Source organism: Pituophis catenifer, unplaced genomic scaffold (assembly GCF_029215685.1).
Source record: "Pituophis catenifer annectens isolate HBS135680 unplaced genomic scaffold, rPitCat1.0.hap2 SCAF_2, whole genome shotgun sequence".
Lineage (NCBI taxonomy): Eukaryota > Metazoa > Chordata > Lepidosauria > Squamata > Colubridae > Pituophis > Pituophis catenifer.
In genome coordinates, this window is record NW_027256882.1 from 52,416,397 (window position 1) to 52,437,520 (window position 21,124).

A 21,124-nucleotide genomic window follows, 5' to 3' on the forward strand; every position below is an offset into this window, starting at 1 on the left:
TGCGATAAAAAAAGAATGATTGATGATACTGGCCTGTGATAAGAAGTTCACGCCAAGCAAGTTAAATGATAAAATTTTACTGATGAAAACTGTGTTTTTGAGGCATACCTGTTTTGAAAAGATCTTGGTTTGTTTTTGTTTTTTTTGGTTTTTTTTTGTAGAGGGTCCAATCTTCTGAATGCTAAAGTCTAGGTTACAGTCACTCATAGTGAGTGTCCATAGAACTCAAGATGAAGTGTGCTGCACCAAACCAGACAGCAGAAATGATTGGAGGGATGAGGAGTAAAGGTATTATTCATGTTTAACATATTATTGTAAAATATCATATTTTGGAATCCAAAAGTGAAGGGACTACATGACTGGTAACACAGCAATGATGAATTTCTGTCCTTTCAAATCTATTGGGATGAGATTTGTAGGGGATTTAAGGGGGAAAATGGATGGTTAAAAAAATAGTGAATGCTTAACATGCTTACTTTGTCCCTTACTTTCTACAGAAAATAGGTGAAAATAGGTGATTTTTCTGCTGAATTTTTGGCAGCTTACTGTAAGAGATCAAATAAGGTTGCATGTGGCCTCTGTGGCTTTCTGTTATTTTTATTTAGATTAATTTCACTGCCTGGTTCCTACAGTGAGAAATGCAATTCAGATTATGAATCTTTCCAATGTAGAGATAGCCCTCAATTTACAACAGTTCATTTAGTGACTGTTTGAAGTTACAACAGCACTGAAAAAACAGCACTTGAGTTATGACCGTTACAACAGCGCATGAGTTATGACCATTTTTCACACTTACGACCATTGTTTCTTTAAGAGCCACATGATGAACCAATTCCTTGCTATTGGGTGAGGGCAGGAGCAAGGGATTGCAAGACTGGCTGGGAAATTGCCACAGACTGTTCAAAATGGCCATCATAAGACCATAGCAGCAACTCAAAGCAGCCACAACATCCCCAAATTTAATTCCCTCAGGAATTACAGGTCTCTTGATTTCGGATGCATTGGATGCATCTAAGCCCTTTTGAGGTAGCTTGATTCAAAAATTCTTGCCCTATGATGCACTGTTTTGCCCACTTAACGGTAATGACAAGAGTTTTAGTAGTATAGAGGTAGATGTAGATCACAAAACTTGTGATTTTTTTCCCCCATTGTCCCTGTAAACATTTGAAAGAGTTAGTGTCAATCTTTCGCAAGAAAAATAGACCGGTAGCTATGAAGTACTGCAGTCTTGATCGCTAGATGGCAGTATTGACCCATATAATAAAATGTTTAAGGCAACCCTCAAAAAAAGGAAGATAGGAAAAAAAAGTACCTGAAGATATAGGTATTCATTCAATTCATAGAAAATTGCTTCGGAAGACAGTATAAGGGATAATAGAGTTAAAATGCAAGATTTTGGTTGAGAATCAGAAAAAGATTCCTATTGTTAAGTAATATTTAAAGGTGAAACAGACAGATTTGGGAGATAGTGATCTCTCTCCCTCCCTCTCTCCCTCCCCTCTCTCTCTCCCTCTCATATGCTGGATGACTGTCTGTCAGGGATGTTACTGTAGATTTTTGATTGGGCAGGGTTTCATCTAGCTGACCTTTAAATCCTTTCCATGCTATGTTTCTGTGACTATACTGATCCTTCATAACATTTGTCAAAGAAAAATATCAAATGGAAAAAATTAATAGGTTGGTGGGTTGATTATAATGCAAGCGTTCAATGCAGGGAAACCCATGTTTTCCATCAGTCATATAAGGAATAAGATAAGTGGTCCAATACATCTAGAAACCTATTGAGGATTGACTTTCAAGAGTCTTCAAGTAACTATCTGGGTCAAAATCAGTGGGAATAATTTATTTCTGTAGGTAGCCTGTAGCTTGAAAGCACACGGAATGACTGCTCTTTGCCATTAGCTCTTTGTGACATGTACAATAAAATAAATGCAATCAGCTGAAGAGTTCTGATGTAAGGTGAAATTGTCACCGTTCTATCGTGGAACTCAATTCATCTTGACAAACCTATAAAAGGAGAAAGTTCTACCGACCTGAGAAGAGGAGATTGAGGTTTGTTTTTGTTTGTTTTTGGAACAACAGAATTTGAATCATGTCAGTGTATAAGAAATTATGAGCTGGTAACAACAGGTCAGCCAATGGGAACTCTTTGGTGACTAAGAAACAGGATCTGTTGTGAGCCATATGAGATGGCTTGGAGCCTGGGAATGGCTTAGCGTAACTGGTCTGTATATATAAGAGTGTTGTGACTTCGGCTTCCTGAGTCATTAAAACACATGAGTAGTCCCAAAAACCTCTTTTATTGCAACAGCTGTGAATTACGTTCATTCACAGCTGAGTCCCAATTAGTTGCAAAAAGTCCTTCGGGAGAAGTCCTTTGGGATAATCACCAACCTTTATCTCCCTTGACATGCTGCCAAAGACCTATTTGGCAAAGCCACATGGAGTCCAGAATCAAACAGAGATGCCGACTAGGAACAGAATTAACAGCGTTGCTTTCGTGCAAAGTGCACACGTGCCTTTGCTCCTCTTTTAAGCCTTATGGGAGGGGCCAATTATCTCCAGGCCTTTCTCCCGAGTCATCCCTTTTGCTTGAACTGTTCTTACCTTCTGGCAGCTCTGCGCATGCGTGCACTAGGAACAGGCTCCTCCTGTTCCTCTGCCTCTCTGATGTCCGACTCCAGAGGCTCTGGAGTCCGCTCATAACTCCCAGATGGCCCTGGCCCCATCTCTGCAGAGCCCTCGTCCGAGCCTTCCCCAGACTCCAGGACTGGCCCATGGTCCTCCCCAGCCTCCTCACTGTCCGACTCTGCTGCCAGCTCCATAGGCTGCTGACGGACCACAACAAAGAGTTCTTCTAGTTTTGATCCTCCCTTTTGCTTCTACTTCTTGTCCTTGTACTTGCTATCACATTGCAAGAGCTGCATGGGTATTGTATACATGCATCATGTTTTATTTTATTGTATATAAACAAGTTTCTTCTATAAATGAATCCTCCTGAATTATTTACTTGTGTGCTGTTAGAGATCAGGTTCTGAAAAGGCTACCCATTACACTCACTATGCCATATCATCACCAGTGAAGAAAATAGAACAGAACAGATTTAGAATTAAATAGAAATAGAAATAAATAGGAATAATAGAAGTATAAATACTGTGTTTCTCTGGAAATAAGACCCTGTCTTATATTTTTTTGAACCCCGAAATAAGCGCTTGGCCTTGTTTTCAGGGAGGTCTTATTATTTTGGGGTGCGTGGAGCAAGATGGGGCTCCTCTTGCCGTCTTACCTGATTTCCAGCTCTGTGTTTAAATATTTTTGGGGAGGGCTTATTTTCGGTGGGGGGAGGCTTATTTTAGCGCATGCTAAAATAATTAGGGGATGTCTTATTTTCGGGGAAACTAAATAAAATAAAAATAAATAGAAATAATAGAAATAGAAATAATAGAATAGAATAGAGAACATTTTATTCAGCCAAGTGTGATTATACACACAAGGAATTTGTCTCCGGGGCAGAAACTCTCAATGTAAATGCAAAACAGCAGAGTAATAATAATCATAATATGATACCAATAAGATGGGGTAGTAGAAAAGATGAGAAGTATAATAATAACACTACAGCCATACTGCATGGGTAAATATCCTTAAGCATAAGACAGTGCCGTGTGAATTAGGTGTTCAGCAGAGTGATGGCATGAGGGAAAAACAATCTTTAGGTCTAGCTGTTTTGGCATGCAATGCCTATAGTGGCTTCGAAGAGGAGGAGTTGAAACAGTTCATATCCAGGATGTGAGGGATCTGTGGATATTTTATCGGCCTTCCTTCTGACATCTGATTTCTGTAGTATATGGTGTAGTGTTAGTCCTCCACTGCTCACATTAAGGCCACAGGTTTCTTGGCCATTGTAATCCTCCACCAAAATCTTACTTTAGTCTAAATTATGTATTTTTTTTCAGGTTGCTTGTCTAATACGAGTTCCTGCTGAAGTTGTGAAGCAAAGAGCACAAGTGTCCCCGTCTTCCAGTACCTTACGGATCCTTTCCCAAACCATCTATGAAGAGGTAAGGTTGAAGAAAAGTCAGGAGGGTAGGCTAATAAGTCTCTAACTTATTGGAGCGGATAAATAGTATATTCAGGAAAGTCACTAACTTTGAAGGATTGAAGGATACATCATCATGAGGAGATATTGTGAACACTTTTGAAAAATGGGTATGGGGTGATTTGGCTATTTACAATATGGCTGCTATGACCCCTGAGTGTTCAGTGAGATATTTATCCCTAACTTTCATAAGAATCAGAAGTTCTGTCAAGAATAAAGCATTACTGGTTTAACAAAATACTGTAGGCACCCACACACTTGTACGCACTTATATCTCCAGTTATCTCTCCTTACTAGAACTGGCCAAACACCAGTATGAGAGAAAGGGAAACTCTTATCTAGATAAGAAGCACTTTATCTTCTTCAGCTTTTATAGTTGTCATTGCTGGGCCATTGCTGGGCCATTAATGGATTAATTGCTACTTGTTCATTTGTCTCTTCAACTGGCTTCCTTAGATGTTTGCTTTTATGCTTTCCATGGAGTGCAAACTGTATGTGCATATATTTTCAGATAATGGGGACTCTCTTAGTCTTATGGTAACTGTATAATGGTGTTGGTTCTAACTTTCCAGAAATTTTATTTTTCTTTATTACAGCAGATGGGGACACTTAGCTGAGGCAACTATCTTAAAAAATTTTTTAAGAGTACTTAAACGGGAAATTCTTGGCAGTAAAATAAGATGCTGGAGACGAGCATTGCAGGGCCTCATATTGTTTTTATTTTTAATTAGAATTTAATTGAAATAAGTTAATTCAAACAACTTCTATTATTTTATTCATTTTAATCATTTAATTATTACAATTATTTCAAATTAATTAAATTGTTATTAAGTATTATTTAAAAAAATCGAGCATTTTAATTATTACATTGGAAAGTAACTGACAATAAAAACAAAATAGGAAATTTGACGCTTTCATGACAATGAAATCAGTATAGTTTTTTAAAATTTATTTTAATTTATTACATTTCTTTGCTGCCCATCTTGCTGTTAAAGCTGTTAAAAGCAGTATATTTAATTTTCCCTAAATTTAACTTACAAGTAGTTCTTGCTTAACAACCAGTCACTTCATTATGATGGACACCTCAAAAGTTACTTGTGAACCACTTTTGGAGTTTTGATGGCAACATACACAGACATACACACACAAACGGTCACATGATTGCATTTTGGACACTTGACAACCAGCTGACCTTTACGGCTAGTTGTAGCATTACATGTCACATGAGATAATTTACAAGTTGCCTTTTTGGCTGGTTTGCAACCAAAGAAAAAATGCCCATAGGAATGCACTGACTCACTTAATGATTGTGACATTCATTTAAAGACTGCGTTGTTTGCTTAATGACCTGGTGTTTGCTTAATGACCACCGCTAAAAAGTTTAAAATCAGGTCAGTCACCAGGTTGCTTCAACATACAACCATCATGACTTAAGAGGGAAATGTTGAGCTCCATTACAGTCATAAGTCAAAGTTAACCTCCACTTTCTTTTATGATACATATTTTGAATAGCTGGTGATTATAAGCATCAGCAATAGATTTCTTTCTGTCTTGGTTCTTCTAGGTTACTAACTAAATATTATCTCTTCAATGTGCAGCTCTAGCTGACGAACTCATTCAAAAGTGAGATAAAACTCAGGAAATCAATAGGTAGTGTGTTTATAATCAATATTGTCAATTTCCTGGAAGCCATTACATTATCCTCAGTAAAGCTGTTCTGCTTATCATGTAATCCTCAATATGTTGGCACCCTTTCCTAACAATTTGCAGTAGCTGATCGGTTTTCTTTGTTGATTTTTTTAGGGTATCCCAGGACTCTACCGAGGTTATAAAAGCACAGTATTAAGAGAGGTAACACAATTTATTTTTCCAATTCATTAAGGAAAAAAAAACATTGATAAGGAGCAATAAAAAAAATGCTCCTTCACTGAATGGAAAACTAGCCTCATCAAGGAAGAATTTGCATTGCAGACTTCACAGTACTTGGCTTTGCGTATTGCTCGGTGGCTTTCAGTTATAGTATGATTTAAAGCCTGGATGAGTAAATGAATAACATTAATAGGAAAAATGTTAATATACAGTCATTAATCCTGACGTTGCATTGAATACATTCTCTATTATGTAATGGCCTGAACTGGCAAGCTTATTGTAGTCTTCCTGCGGTTTTAATTTGTGTACACATTTAAGTAGCAAAAAAGTAATTACTGCATGTTCTAAATGATTGAATGAATTTCACAGGGCCCTCAAATACAAAATGAAACGAAGAGTGGTATAGAAATGCTTCAGATAAATGAAGTGCTAACTTATTAGGTGTATCTTCCTTCCTTCCTAATACAGAAGCTAATTAAAGAACCAGTCTGGACTTATTAAAAAGTACAATTTGTCCCACAGCTCAAATCCAGATTAAATATCTTATTTAATTTGCAGTGAATAAATTGAACCAGCGATACTAGCAATTTTTGATCGCAATTAATGCAAACTATTTTTAAAAATATATAATTTATATGATTTATATAGATGACCGGGCAGCTGACAAGATTAAAGCAAACAATCCCACCAAATTTAACCTTCCACACACCCAAGGATAACCCACTCATTATCAATAGTAGCAGAACTTACCTATCTCCTGACCCAAATATCTGGGAAGATAGCCAGATCTCCAATGCCTTGCCTCATTAGGATTTGGATCGAACAAAGAATGACTTCAGTTAAAGTGAAAAGCCTAATTCTAATAAAAAGGCACAAAAAGACCAAGAGACAAAGTTCACCTGCATGGTGTGGCATTTATGAGCTGCAGTAGTTTTTCCTTGATTCAAAATCTGTCCTTTCATTTTCCTTCTCTTATATCCTTAAAAAGAAGTCTAATCCAACCACAGACTTTCTGTAAGTAAAGATTTGATGGCATTGCCAATAGAAAAAACAGAAAGATATCTCTTACACATTCAGGTTATCAAATGCTTTTTCCAAGTTCACAAATTTCAACGCGGTTTGATTTTCAATATGTTGTTACGAATATTTTACTGTGTTCAGAAAATATTTCTAATATTGCTTCTTAACCATATTTTAGGCAAAAAGACACATTGCTCATCATGTATATAATCATGTAAGACACTTTTCGACCTTTTAGCTAAATATTTTTTAAATTATTGCTCAATAAAGATATTGGCCAGTAATTTTTTTCGATAGTCCGGTTTTCGCCTTCTTGAGGAGTTAATGCTATATTTGCAGCTGACCAACTTTCTGGTATCCTAAAACTATCCAGAATAGAATTCATCATTTTTTGAAGATGTTATAAAAGTTCATCTTCAAAATATTTATAATAGGAGGTTTGCAATCTGTGTAGGCCTGGAGTTTTCCTATTTTAGTGTTTTTTGTTTTTTTGTAGCCTCACAACATTCCGTTACTGTTACCATTCCATCTACTTTTATTTATCCATCATTTTTGCTGAATTTTGGTTCTTTGAACGTTCATCCACTTTTGCTGGGAAAATTTCTCCTCCTTTGTATAGTTTTGTACAATACTGATATAATATTCTTTGCATATCCATATCATCCATTATGATAACATTCCTATTTTGTAATTTTAATCTATTTCTTCACACTTTTTTTTCTTAGTTTATATGCTAACCACTTCCCCAGCTTATTTACTAATTCAGAATTCTTCCATTTTGCAAGATTCATTTTTATTTTCATTCGTTTGATCATTACAATAAAGAGCTGGTATTGTATATGTATGTGCTATATACAGTATATAGCCTTTGAGTCAGCACTGACGTCTGGTGTAATTTCCCGTACAAGTCCCTGCAATTTTGACAAGTTTTTGGAAATGGCTTCTCAGAGCTGAGAGAGGACTGTGCCAAGGTCACCCAGATGGCTTCATGGTTAAGACAGGACTAGAATGTATGGTGTCCTGCAATATTGTCAGATGCCCCAAATTTTTGTAGTTTAAAGCAAGTGTAGTCCAAAAGGACACAACCTGCAAATGCCAAAAATTTCCCATAACCAATCTCAAAAACTAGCCCAAATGGGCAGAAAAACTACCCAGCTGTAATAGTGGTCTCCCTATTTCTAGCTCAATGCCTTAACTACTAGACTAATTTCTCTCCCTCTCCCTCTCCCTTTCTCTCTCTCCCTTTCCCTTTCCTCTTCCTCTCTTCCTTTCTCCTTCTTTCTGTCTTTCCCTTCCCTCAACATTCGCCTTTTGGGGAGTTGGATGAAAAGATTGGGCACCATAAAGCAAGGAGATTGACATGTTTCACTTGTTCAACATAATATAACTTGTGGAAGAATTCAGAGTTAGGTGGCATCTGAAAATTGTTAACTTCAAATGCCAGTTTCTTCAGTAGTTTATTTTTTCTTTTAATTCTTTTCCTCAATGGGTTTTGATCAGCTGGTAATGGCTATCTCGGGCTGAAAGAGCATCACAATGACTTTTTGTTCTTTGTGTAAATGCTGTTATATAATTGCAAGAACTTTCACAGTTCAGTTCCTCTAGTTACTGGGGGAAATTGGGGATGAGGTGTGCTTTGTTATAGCACCTCATAAAGTTGTATGAGGAGATGACACCTGCTTTTCTCGAAAGGAACACCTTCCACTTTCTTGTTTTCTGTGCTTGTTTTCTGGCTCAACAAACACATGTGGCTTGGTGAAGATTCCACTTAGTTTCAAAAAAGAGAAAGAGGAAAAAAAGCAACAAGAAGAAAAAGAAGATGAAAAGGCTAACAAGACTTTTTGATTTCTCTAAGGGGCGCTGAATAAATGTAGTTGGTAAAGAATGCTGATTTGATTTCTTTTCTTTTTTGCATCCTATCAGATAAAACACACACTTGCAATTGAATGCTATTCCCTTTCAAAAATGTATTTTGACATGTATCAGGGTGGTAATTAATTTCCAAGCGGGTATCTTAGCATAAAACCTGACCCTGCCGAGAAACCTTTGTTTACTGAAAATGGCAACATTTTGTTGAAATTTAATTGGGGCCTTTTCCATTATGTATATTCATAAAAAGTTCCTTCAAAACCAATTTCATTTGAAATATTGCTTTTAGAGGGTGGGAGGGAAGCACCTGCCCAGATAGAACGAGAAACAAATTATTGTTGAAATGAAATGTGACTTCGCTACAGAATGAAACAAATCACAAATGATCAGTTGTACAATGCTGTTAAGATTTTTTTCTAATGCTGTATGCTTAACTCTACGTTAAGAGGCTGCTGTTTCCCGACTCAAAATATTGCTGGTTTGTGGGAAACTGTTAAATTGTTTGGCTTTTTTTTTATATGGGTGGACAAGACACTGGCATGTTGTGAATCCATATTTAAGTTGGATAAAAGAAGAATAAAAGAAAATACAGGCATTATTATTTTTCTTGAAGCGGGAAAATGTTCTATAATGTATGGGAAGCATGTTGTTAATTATTGAATATTTTTGGTTTTTTTTTTTATGTTGGTTATGGATGCTGATAGGACCAGAATTATGTTCACCTCTTTTCTGATAAAGTGTGGAGTACTGGACAGGTAGTTCTTGCTTAATGACACTCATTCAGCAACTGTGTTAACTTAGTGATGGTGCTGAACAAGTGGAACTTAAAATTGGACCTTACAGTTGTGGCTGTTGCAGTGTCCCCACAAGCACAATCCAGGTGTTTGTCAGCCAGCTGGCGATTATGATATTGCGGTGTCCCGTATTCACGTAATTTCCATTTGCCACAGTGGTGAAATCCAATTTTTTTTTACTACCGGTTCTGTGGGCGTGGCTTGGTGGACGTGGTGTGGCTTGGTGGGCGTGGCTTGGTGGGCGTGGCAGGGGAAGGATACTGCACAATCTCCATTCCCACCCTACTCTGGTGATAGGGTGGTAGGGTGGCCAGCCATAGGTGGTATTTGCCGGTTTTCCAAACTACTCAAATTTTCAGCTAACCGGTTTTCCGAACTGCTCAAAATTTCCGCTACCAGTTCTCCAGAACCTGTCAGAACCTGCTGGATTTCACCCCTGATTTGCCACCATTTTTGCTGCCTGCTTTGAACAAGCAAAGTCAGTGGGGAAGGTTGGAGGTTGCAAATTGCAACCATGTGATGACGTGCATAACAGCCTCATGGGATTCACTTAACGGCATTAGTGGAAGAGGTGAAGTCATGCGAGGTCACCTTTTAGAACTTTATCACTTTAGTGGTGGAAATTCCAGTCACTTCATTAAACAGAAGAGCTATCTGTCATCTTTTGCAACTCTCAGATTTCCCAGAATTCCTAGGTAATATTAGCATTTTGGGATTTGAAGTCTAATACATCTGGCACCACATTGAAGAAGACAGGGGTAAAAAAAAAAAAGAGAATAAAATACAGGTAGTCCTCAATATACTACCACAATTGAGCTCAAAATTTACGCGATTCAGTGAGAAATTTGTTTCAGTGAGCTTTGCCCTATTTTATGACTTTTCTTGCCACATTTGTTAAGTGAATCACTGAAGTCGTTAAATTAGTAACACGGTTGTTAAATGAATCTGGCTTCCCCGTTGTCTTTGCTAGGCAGAAGGTCGCAAAAAGTGATTATATGATCCCGGGATACTGCAACCACCATAAATATGTACCAGTTGTCAAGCATTCAAATGTAAATCACCTGATCATGGGGATTCTGCCATGGTCATAAGTGTGAAAAATGGTCACAAGTCACTTTTTTCAGTGCCGTTGTAACTTCAAATGGTCACTCAATGAACAGAACAATGGAAGCCACGATGGTTTAAGTTTCTCCATTGCGATTGGCAACCCCAAAATAGAAAAAAAAAGGTTGCCTCATAATCATCTCAAGCTGTATAGTTGCCCAAAGTCATGGAAAAAGGAAGAGGAGGATGTGTAATGATTCTGTTTTTGGCAGAAACCGTGAAGCACTTAAATTCTAGTGAAAGTGTGATGCTTTGGAGCTCATAACTATGGTTTATATGTAGTAGTAGGAAAATGACAAATTTGTAAACTCCCATCCAATTCTCTTAAAAAATGAGCCTATCTTCTCCTGCGTGGGTAGAAGATGAGGTAATGGAGTACAAAAAAAGGACCGGGCCTTTTTTCATACCCCATTAAGCTTCCTGATAGTCATTTTCAACAATGATGGGGCTTAGCACGTGGAATTATCTCTCTGCTGTGGAATGTTTCCCTGAGCAATTAAAGGCTTATCTTTTTGTTCATTCATTTCAGCTGAATCTTTTTTGCCTAATGATCGTGTGTGATGTTTTTAATGACTATAAATGGTTCGGATGCTTTTTAACAAAATGAACAATTATATATTATGTTATGTATACATTGAATTGTGCTGGAAGCATCCTGGAATTCTGTTGCATGAAATAGAACGGAGGCATATTGACACAGCTTGTGCTGGGGAAAAAAAAGAGAGTAAGAAGGGGTAAGTTAAGCCACAGCAGGGGAAAAACTTTCCATGTGGCATTCACACACCATTTTTGCCAAGTGTGATCATACCGATAAGGCCAGTGGTGTGGGGAATTGAACATCCTTGGGCTCATAGTTGGATGATGAGCTGGTGACATCTATAGTTCGTCTGCTGAAAGTTTATCCTGGTAAGCTGAGCCAAGCTTTTCACTGTCTGTAGAATTCATTTTATTAACTATGACCAAGGAGAACATCTGTCAAAATTCCATTATATTTAGTTCATGGGAAAAAGCACAGAAAGGAGGGAATCCCTCTGTTGATCTTCAACGCTCCCTTTACCAGATGTGCAAAATGGACATTATAATGAGTGCAGCTGTAGAAATAAAATGCAAGTTTTGAATTTAATTGCAGTTTTACTAGAGTATAGTGCTTAATGATCTGTTCTGTTTCACTATAATGCAATTAAAATTAACATTTTTCCATTAAATTATTGGATGTAGCCTTGCAAGTTTGTATGGATTAGGCTTTTTAAAACTCCTTTGGCTCATAAGATTGTTAATCAGCAATATAGTGAAATGGAATATAAGCACATAAGAAAAAGAAACATTGATTTCTTACTAAGCTGTTGTGATCTTCTTTCAAATTTACTTACAACTTCAGAGACTTGGTCTTCTGTAGAATATGTCATCAAAATGTAAACTCTCTAGAGGTATGATATTTTAGTGCCATAGATTATGTTCCCTTCCCCAGTGTGTTTGGGTCCTGTCCCCCTATTTTTAAGCCTATGTTGCTTCCTTTTTCATTTGTTTTCTTTGAAAAAAAAAACCCTTTATTTTTGGGTCTGCATTGTGTTTATGGATTATACTCATATTTAAGTAATGCTTAAAATACAGTCACTTTAATACAGAAGATAGCAATAGCAATAGCACTTAGACTTATATACCGCTTCATGGTGCTTTTACAGCCCTCTCTAAGCGGTTTACAGAGTCAGCATATTGCCCCCAACAATCTGGGTCCTCATTTTATCCACCTCTGAAGGATGGAAAGATGAGTTAACCTTGAGCCTGGTGAGATTCGATCTGCCAAACTGCTGGCAACAGGTGATCAGCAGAAGTAGCCTGCAATACTGCACTCTAACCACTGCGCTACCGTGGCACATACTAATCATTGAGTATCAATTACTGGAGTCATCATTCATAGTGCTTGTAGTTGCCACTTGGCTAATTGCAAAATGTTTCTTTATAGAACACTTTTGTGAGCGGTTTGGTAGCCTACAGTTAAGGTTTTGCCTCAAAATCAGGAGGCTGTGAGTTCAATCCTAGGTAGCAGCATATATTTCTCTCTCTGGGTGCAGTGAATTATTGTCTGCTGTGAACTCCATGTAGGCGTCAGGAAGGGCATCCGGCCAGTAAATACTCAAATTCCGTTCAGTCACCCCGATTCCATCCTTGATGCAAGGGATTATAGAATAAAATAAAATAAAAATAGAACACATTAGGACACTAAAATCAGATATTTCTCTTCTGAACTCTTCAGAATAGTATGTGTAGAATAGGATAGATTGAAATTGAACTACTTCCAACATTCCAGCCTATGACTTCTAAGCGTAGTGTGCCGATTTGTCTTGACATATCAACTGTGCGGATATTGGTATATTCTGTTTCGATTCATACAATTATATGTTTGTAAAAATAGCCCTGAAACTTAATATCATTTTATAAACAACAACTCTCAAGGTGTTGAGTTTAGTACATTCCAAAGCCTTATCTGTTCTGCTTTTAGAAATAATTTCATGCCAATCAACAAATATAAATGGAATAAATAAATGCATAAATAAAGGACTCATGATCGTCTGAGATTGAAGTGACAAATAAACGGAGAACCTCTCATCAAAACTAGATTCCATTGTACTGTACATTGACAGATTTTAATTTCAGCTCTGAAGGCTTGGCACAATTTCTTTGACTTTATTTCTGTTCACATTTCATAGCTTGTTTATGAGTTGTTTTTATGTAATTTGCATTGCACTGATTTCAGTGTGGATCTAATCTAAATAAGACTGCATGGATTTCATTTTCATGAAATGCTTTCCATGTTTACAAGATGCTCTTAGGCTAAGTAAAGGAATTCTTTCTTGGAATCGTATTTGTCCTTGATTTAAGTCAGTGGAAGTTTTCTGTTTTTTTAAAAATTCCATTCAGATTTCAATTAGAGATGCATTACTTGCTTTCTTTAAGAACCTGAATCCTAGTCTCTCGTCAAGCAACCCAAATTTGCAGGGGATGGGGGTGAGATTTCCAAATAATTTAAACCAGCTATAACAACAATGGAGAAAGGAATGTACAGATGAAGGGCTGATGGGAAAGGTAATTAACATGTGGTGATTGTGAATATAAATACCCTGTGAAAATTTTATACTGAAACTCCCTCTAATAGACTTTCAGTGTGAGAGTATGTCGTTTTAAAGGTCTTGGGATAAAACAAAATATTTGAATTGAATAATTTCATGGATTCCTTCTGTCATTAAACACACATGATGTTGACTACCAGTGTGTGTAAGTGCTTAATAAACTTATAGCAATCCTTTGAGACAATTAAATGTGAAAAAGAAAGGAAATGATATATTTTCTGTATATTTCAGATTTTTTTTGTTTGTTTAATATGCTATTTTGATTTTAATTTGATCTAGGGATTTCATTTGTCCCCCTCTCAACATTCCTTTATTTTAATGAATGATATTTATTTAGTGTATTGCATAGTGAATGACAATGTTTCTATGACTCTTCTGAAAAAAAATTACATAATTAAATTATGAATTACACCTTTTGTTTGCCTGTTTCCTCTCTAAGGTTCTGGTAGGAGTATTACTGTAGCAATATTCCCTATTAATTGACAAAGAGAAAAGAACATCTCTTTGAAAACCTGGATTCTGAAGAGTACTTTCCTTCAGTAAAAGGAATAGTATTTTGATTTCTTTTTGAAAAGGAACATAATAGTTAGAAAATATAAAGCTGATTTTCATTGTACATAAAGTCATTGAAATACCGTATTTTCCGGCGTATAAGACGACTTTTTAACCCAGGAAAATCATCTCAAAAGTCGGGGGTCGTCTTATACGCCGGGTACCCGAATCTGAGTTGCTGGCGCTGACCGATGACACTTTGGGAGCGCCGGCAACATTGAGGGGAAGCTGTACTCCGAATTAGTTCCAACCTACAAGAGGTGCCAGGCAGTGCGGGGCCCACGAGAAAGGAACGCGTCCCCACTCTACCCCGGAATTCGGATCACCTTCCTTCCTTTCCCAGCAGTCCACGGTGAAAGCGGCGCCGCGGTCGACCTGGGCCAGCGCCTTGCACACCTGGCTCTGCGTCTCCATTATGAGAAGCCCCATGCGACTTCGCATGTCTCCGCCCCAGTCGCGCAGCTCTCGCAATCCGCTCACCGGAGGAGCCATGAAGTGCTCGCACCGCCTTGCCAGATCTTCCTCGTCCTCCTTTCCCCACAGCTTTTCCCGTTGTAATTGCTGCTGCTGCTACCGCCGAGGCTGCTCCTTCATCTCCGCCCACCGCACCAGACCCAGCCCGGCCAGCACCGCCGTGGCTCCCGCAGTCCAAGCGGATCGGCGCCCGGGCTCGCAGGCGAAGGGTGGGAGTGCGCAGCGCACTTTCCTGGCTTGGCGCTGATCCGGACGGCTGCAGAAAGAACTGGGCACCGGCTGTCATGTCTTTTCTGCTGTGCAGGGTTCGGCACCTGGGCTCCTGGGGTTTAAGCCTTTGGGCCGGCCCGTGCTGCTCCAGGATGTTCGCTTCGGGCTCCTTGGAATTGCTGCTGGGCGCTTCTTCCCGTTGGGGCGATGGTGAGTGGACTGCGGGAGCCACCGCGGACTCCTTCCCCACGAGGTATTGCTCTGCATTTCACCACCTCTTCCAGGCTCGCAGCCACCCACCATCGCCCCAACGGGAAGAAGCGCCCAGCAGCAATTCCAAGGAGCCCGAAGCGAACATCCTGGAGCAGCACGGGCCGGCCCAAAGGCTTAAACCCCGGGAGCCCAGGTGCCGAACCCGGCACAGCAGAAAAGACATGACAGCCGGTGCCCAGTTCCTTCTGCAGCCATCCGGATCAGCGCCCGGGCTCGCAGGCGAAGGGTGGGAGTGCGCAGCGCACTTTCCTGGCTTGGCGCCGATCCGGACGGCTGCAGAAAGAACTGGGCACCAGCTGTCATGTCTTTTCTGCTGTGCAGGGTTCGGCACCTGGGCTCCTGGGGTTTAAGCCTTTGGGCCGGCCCGTGCTGCTCCAGGATGTTCGCTTCGGGCTCCTTGGAATTGCTGCTGGGCGCTTCTTCCCGTTGGGGCGATGGTGAGTGGACTGCGGGAGCCACGGCGGACTCCTTCCCCACGAGGTATTGCTCTGCATTTCACCACCTCTTCCAGGCTCGCAGCCACCCACCATCGCCCCAACGGGAAGAAGCGCCCAGCAGCAATTCCAAGGAGCCCGAAGCGAACATCATGGAGCAGCACGGGCTGGCCCAGAGGCTTAAACCCCGGGAGCCCAGGTGCCGAACCCCGCACAGCAGAAAAGACATGACAGCCAGTGCCCAGTTCGTTCTGCAGCCGTCCGGATCAGCGTCCGGGCTCGCAGGCAAAGGGTGGGAGTGCGCAGCGCATTCTCCTGGCTTGCTTACCTTAGCTCAGTGGTTGGGGGGTCAAACAACCCTTTCACAGGGGTTTTGATGGTGGTGCAATACAGAAAAACGAGCGCAGCCCTCGCCATCCGGAATGAATGGTGCTGTTGTGGCGGTGGGGGAGGGGGCGGCAGAAGCGGGAAGAAGTGGTGTTTGCGATGGCTGGAAGCTGTGGGAGTGAAGCACTACTTTCATTTGTACGGCAGCAGCATTCCGCCTTGGTATATTTGTGTCAGGAGTGGCGCAAGGCAGCCTTTGTTTCCTGCTGCCTGGGACTCAGAGTGGTAAATAGCGTCTGATCCGGAGAGCTGCTGGATTTTGCTCTCTAATCCGGCTGCCAAATCGGCCCCCTGCAAACTCTCGTCTCTCAAGGAGCGCTCCCTGAAGCGGGGCTGGAAACTTTGGTTGGACTGCTTGAGAGAGGAGAGCTTGCAGGGGGGCGATCTGGTGTCTGCAATGGAGAGCGGCATCCAGCTTTTTCTCTCCGCTATAAGAGTGCTGTAAGAGCGGCAGCCCTCATCTCCTAATGTTTGGGACTCGGAGCGGTAAATGGTGACTGGTCCGGGGAGCAGCTGGATTTTGCAGTCCCAAGCATTAGGAGATGAGGGCTGCCGCTCTTACAGCGCTCTTACAGCGGAGAGAAAAAGCCGGATGCCGCTCTCCGTTGCAGACACCAGATCGCCCCCCTGCAAGCTCTCCTCTCTCAAGCAGTCCAACCAAAGTTTCCAGCCCCGCTTCAGGGAGCGCTCCTTGAGAGACGAGAGTTTGCAGGGGGCCGATTTGGCAGCCGGATTAGAGAGCAAAATCCAGCAGCTCTCCGGATCAGACGCTATTTACCACTCTGAGTGCCAGGCAGCAGGAAACAAAGGCTGCCTTGCGCCACTCCTGACACAAATATACCAAGGCGGAATGCTCATGCCGCACAAGTTCAAGTAGTGCTTCGCTCCCACACTTCTTCCGGCCCTCAGTCTCTCAGGGAGATGCTTGACTTCCTCTCAGCCCCAAGACACTGGCTGGCCCATGAGATGAGAGAGAGAGAGAATGAGAGAGAAAGAGAGAATCAGAATGAGACAGAGAGAGAAAGAGACAAAGAATGAAAGAGAGAGAAAGACAGAATGAAAGAGAATGAGAGAAAGAGACAGAGAGAATCAGAGAGAGAGAGTGAGAGAGAGAGAATGAGAGACAGAGAAAGAGACAGAATCAAAGAGAACCAAAGAATCAGAGAGAGAATGAGAAGAGAGGGAGAGAAAATGAAAGAGAATCAGAATGAGAGAATCAGAATGAGAGGGAGAGAGTGGGGAGAGAGAGAAAGAGGGGGAGAGAGAGAAAGAGAAAGAGAGAGAGTGGGGGGAGAGAAAGAGAGTGGGAGAAAGGGGGGAGAAAGAATGAGAGAGAAAGAGTGGGAGAGAGAGAAAGAATGAGAAAGAGGGGAGAGAAAGGGAAAGAGTGGGGGAAAGAAAGAATGAGAAAGAGGGGGAGAGAGAAAGAGAATGAGAGAGGGGGGAGAGAGAAAGAGAGAATGAGAAAGAGTGGGAGAGAAAGAAAGAGAGGGAGAGAGAGAGAAAGCGAAAATGAGAGAGAGAGAAAGAGAGAATGAGAGAGAAAGAGTGGGAGACAGAGAGAGAGAGAGACAGAGAGGATGGAGAGTGCCTGAAGGACCCCATCCCGTACTGGGAGTCCAGGTGCTTCAGCAAGCGGGGCACTGGATTCGTATTAGTGGTCTGCGAAATTTAAAATTATGAAGTTGGTGGTCCCTGAGGTCCAAAAGGTTGGGGACCCCTGGCCTAAGACCATCGGAAAACACATATTTTTGATGGTTTTAGGAATAACTTTATCGTTGGGGGTCACCACAACATGAGGAACTGTATTAAAGGGTCGCGGCATTAGGAAGGTTGAGAACCACTGCCTTAGCTGCTTGCCTTGCTTCGCTTGCCTGAATCCATTCCATCAGCAAGCAACTCCCTGCCTGCAACCAAGCAGGCAGGGAGTTGTGGACTTCAACTCCCAGAATTCCTCAGCCAGCAAAACAAAGCTGGCTGAGGAATTGTGGGAGTTGAAGTCTACAAGTCTTAAAGTTGCCAAGGTTGGAGACCCCTGTTCTATTGGGTACGTAAGTTTTTTTCCCCTTTGGGATCTTTAAAAAAAAATAGTTAATTGGGTTTTTTTTTAGTTCTTTTTTAGACCTAGCCATTTAAAGTTTAGGAAGTTTTAAATTTAGCTTTCATATAAAAATAAAAATAAAATAAAATAAAATAATATTTGTGTAGCTTTCTGAGATTTAGTGTGTTTCTGTAGTGTTTCACTCTAACTACACAAACACACAAAATCTCACAAAGCTGTATGTGGAATTTTGTGTGTGTGAAGTGTGAAAGTTGGGTTTTTGGGCTTTTTGTGGCTGTGTGAAGTTCCTGCTTGTTGCAGGGGCCATTTTGGGTCTAGCACAGCTACTTTTACATTGTGGATGAGCCAGTTGTGTTGTGTTGTGTGTGTGTAAAGCGTGAAAGTTGTTTTTTGGGGCTTTTTGGGGCTGTGTGAGGTTCCTGCTTGTTTCAGGGGCCATTTTGGGTCTAGCACAGCTGCTTTTACATTGTGGGTGAGCCAGTTGATGTTTTTTTAATTTTTATTTGGTGTGCGTTGGAAGAGGGGTAGTCTTATACGGCGAGTATAGCCCAAACCCTATATTTTAACAGGAAAAGTAGGGGGTCGTCTTATACGCCCAGTCGTCTTATACGCCGGAAAATACGGTAACTAGCTTGTTGGAACAATATTGTGACAATTCTATGACGGTGCACTAGAGGGCACTTAACGTCTAACTTTGTGTAGCTGAAACGTTCCTAAAAGAAACATCTTCAACAGAGAAATTGGTTCAAAACATTTTAGAAATGTCCGTTTTGATTGTGTGACAGATTTAGAAAAACATAATGCTATTTGCATTTGGGTCACAATAAATGATCAGTTTGCTTTTCAATTATGGATTTCAGTACAGGTAATCGTCGACTTACAGCCACAATTGAGCCCAAAATTTATGTTGTTAGGTGAGAAATTTGAGTTTTGCTCCATTTTACAACTTTTCCTGCCGCATTTGTTAAGTGAATCACTGAAGTTGTTAAATTAGTAACACGGTTGCTAAATTAATCTGGCTTCCCCATTGACTTTGCTTGTTGGAAGGTCACAAAACAGAATCGCATGACCCTTTGACACTGCAATCGCCATAAATACAAACTACTTGTCAAGCACCCAAATGCAAATCAGGTGACCATGGGGATTTCACACATAAGTATGAAAAAACGGTCAGAAGTCCCTTTTTTCAGTGGCATTGTCACTTCAAATGGTTGCTAAAGGAGCTGTTGTAAATCGAGGACTACCTGTATTCTAGATTTTCAGTTCTTTAATTTACCTCTCCGCTCCGCTGTTCTCCGCTCCGCTGTTCTCCGCTCTGCTCCTCTCCTCTCCTCTCCTCTCCTCTCCTCTCCTCTCCTCTCCTCTCCTCCTCTCCTCTCCTCTCCTCTCCTCTCCTCTCCTCTCCTCTCCTCTCTGCTCCTTGTCTTCAAGTCAACATTTCAGAAGTGGCTTGCCATTGCCTTCTTCTTCTTTTTTTCTGAGAAAAAAAAATAATGACTGGCCCAAGCTGACTTCATGCCTAAAGCAGAACTAGAACTCCTGGCTCCCCATTTCTAGCCACTATACCAAACTGGCTCTCAGCGGTCCTTCTTGCCTTATTTTGAAACCCTAAACCAAGCAATGTAGTTTGAAAGTTTAGACATAGTTTCCTGGGGAAGTACTAAATGCCAGGGCCTGACAAAGGTGGTGTATTTTTATAGAAAGACAATTGTGCTTTGTGACACATTAGATTATTTGTCCTTTTGAACCATAATTACCTGACCAACAATGCCTTTCCAGTATTTCAAGCAGATATAATTGTAATCATCTGCTGATGCCACATACTGAATTTGGGATTTTTCAAATGCAAATTATATATACTATATAATTATATGTTTACCTGCCTCCACAAAAATGATTTTCCCTGCAGATTTTCTGAAAACAGTTACAAGTCACCCGGAATACTCATTCAAGTTTTAGTGAACAACAATTCTCATGGAGTTGAACTTATCTTTCAACTTTTGCTGCTATCTAAAATAAATATTCTTGTCAGTGATCCAAGCAGTTTTATTTAGATTAGATCCACTCAATCATAGCAATTTTTGACAAATTCTGGTAATGTTGTTTTCAAAAATAGTTTTCTAATTGTCTCATTTTCAAGAATAATTTGTATCAAATAAAGACTTTCCTTTGCATTTGTTATTTAAATTAAATTGACTAATTCTTGTTAAAAGCATTAGATAGATATGAATAATATTAGTTTTAAACAATTCTTTTTATTTCAAACTTATTCCTGTCAGCTTCAAGAAGCGTTTGAGACTTTCTGCTGCCTGATTTTATTGGCAATCATTCTCTAATATAGTTTTTAGAAAATATGGGTAGCTTTTCTGAATTGAAGACCAGATTATTGGCATTGTAATTGTTTGTAAATGCTTTGCTTAATAATAAGATTTGTTAATAAATACACTATAATTCTAAAGATGTTTGGTTCAGATTATGTGGTTGAAAATGATCCATAGTTTATTCTTTTTAGCTGGTCAATATTGTGGTGGTGAATTTCTCATTACAGATAACCTTGGTAAAAGTTTTGATTGCACAGTTTGATTCAACAGTTGCTAACAAATCACTGTGTAATTTTTCAAAGTAAACTCTCCTCTCTTCTCTGATTAGTCAGTTTCATAGGATTTACCCCAGGGGTGAAATGTAAAATTTGTTACTACTGGTTCTGTGGGCATGGCTTGGTGGGGGTGGGTGGGTTAATGTGACTGGGTGGGCGTGGCCAACTTTTTTTTTTTAACTTTTCAAAGCATTTTTTCTAATGCTTTGAAAAGCCTTTGCTGATCAGGCAACTCAGCTGGGATCATCAGAGGCTT

General features: G+C 40.3%; 1 protein-coding gene across 2 annotated transcripts in view; it reads left to right on the top strand.

The window, feature by feature from the left end:
• The window catches only part of SLC25A26 (solute carrier family 25 member 26), a 135,636-nt gene that overhangs the window by 16,993 nt on the left and 97,519 nt on the right, over positions 1 to 21,124 (top strand). For both annotated transcript variants that reach the window (XM_070933541.1, XM_070933542.1), the window contains exons 4-5: positions 3,954 to 4,058; positions 5,900 to 5,947. In XM_070933541.1, coding sequence (XP_070789642.1) covers positions 3,954 to 4,058; positions 5,900 to 5,947 — 153 coding nt within the window. The remainder of the gene's footprint in view (positions 1 to 3,953; positions 4,059 to 5,899; positions 5,948 to 21,124) is intronic.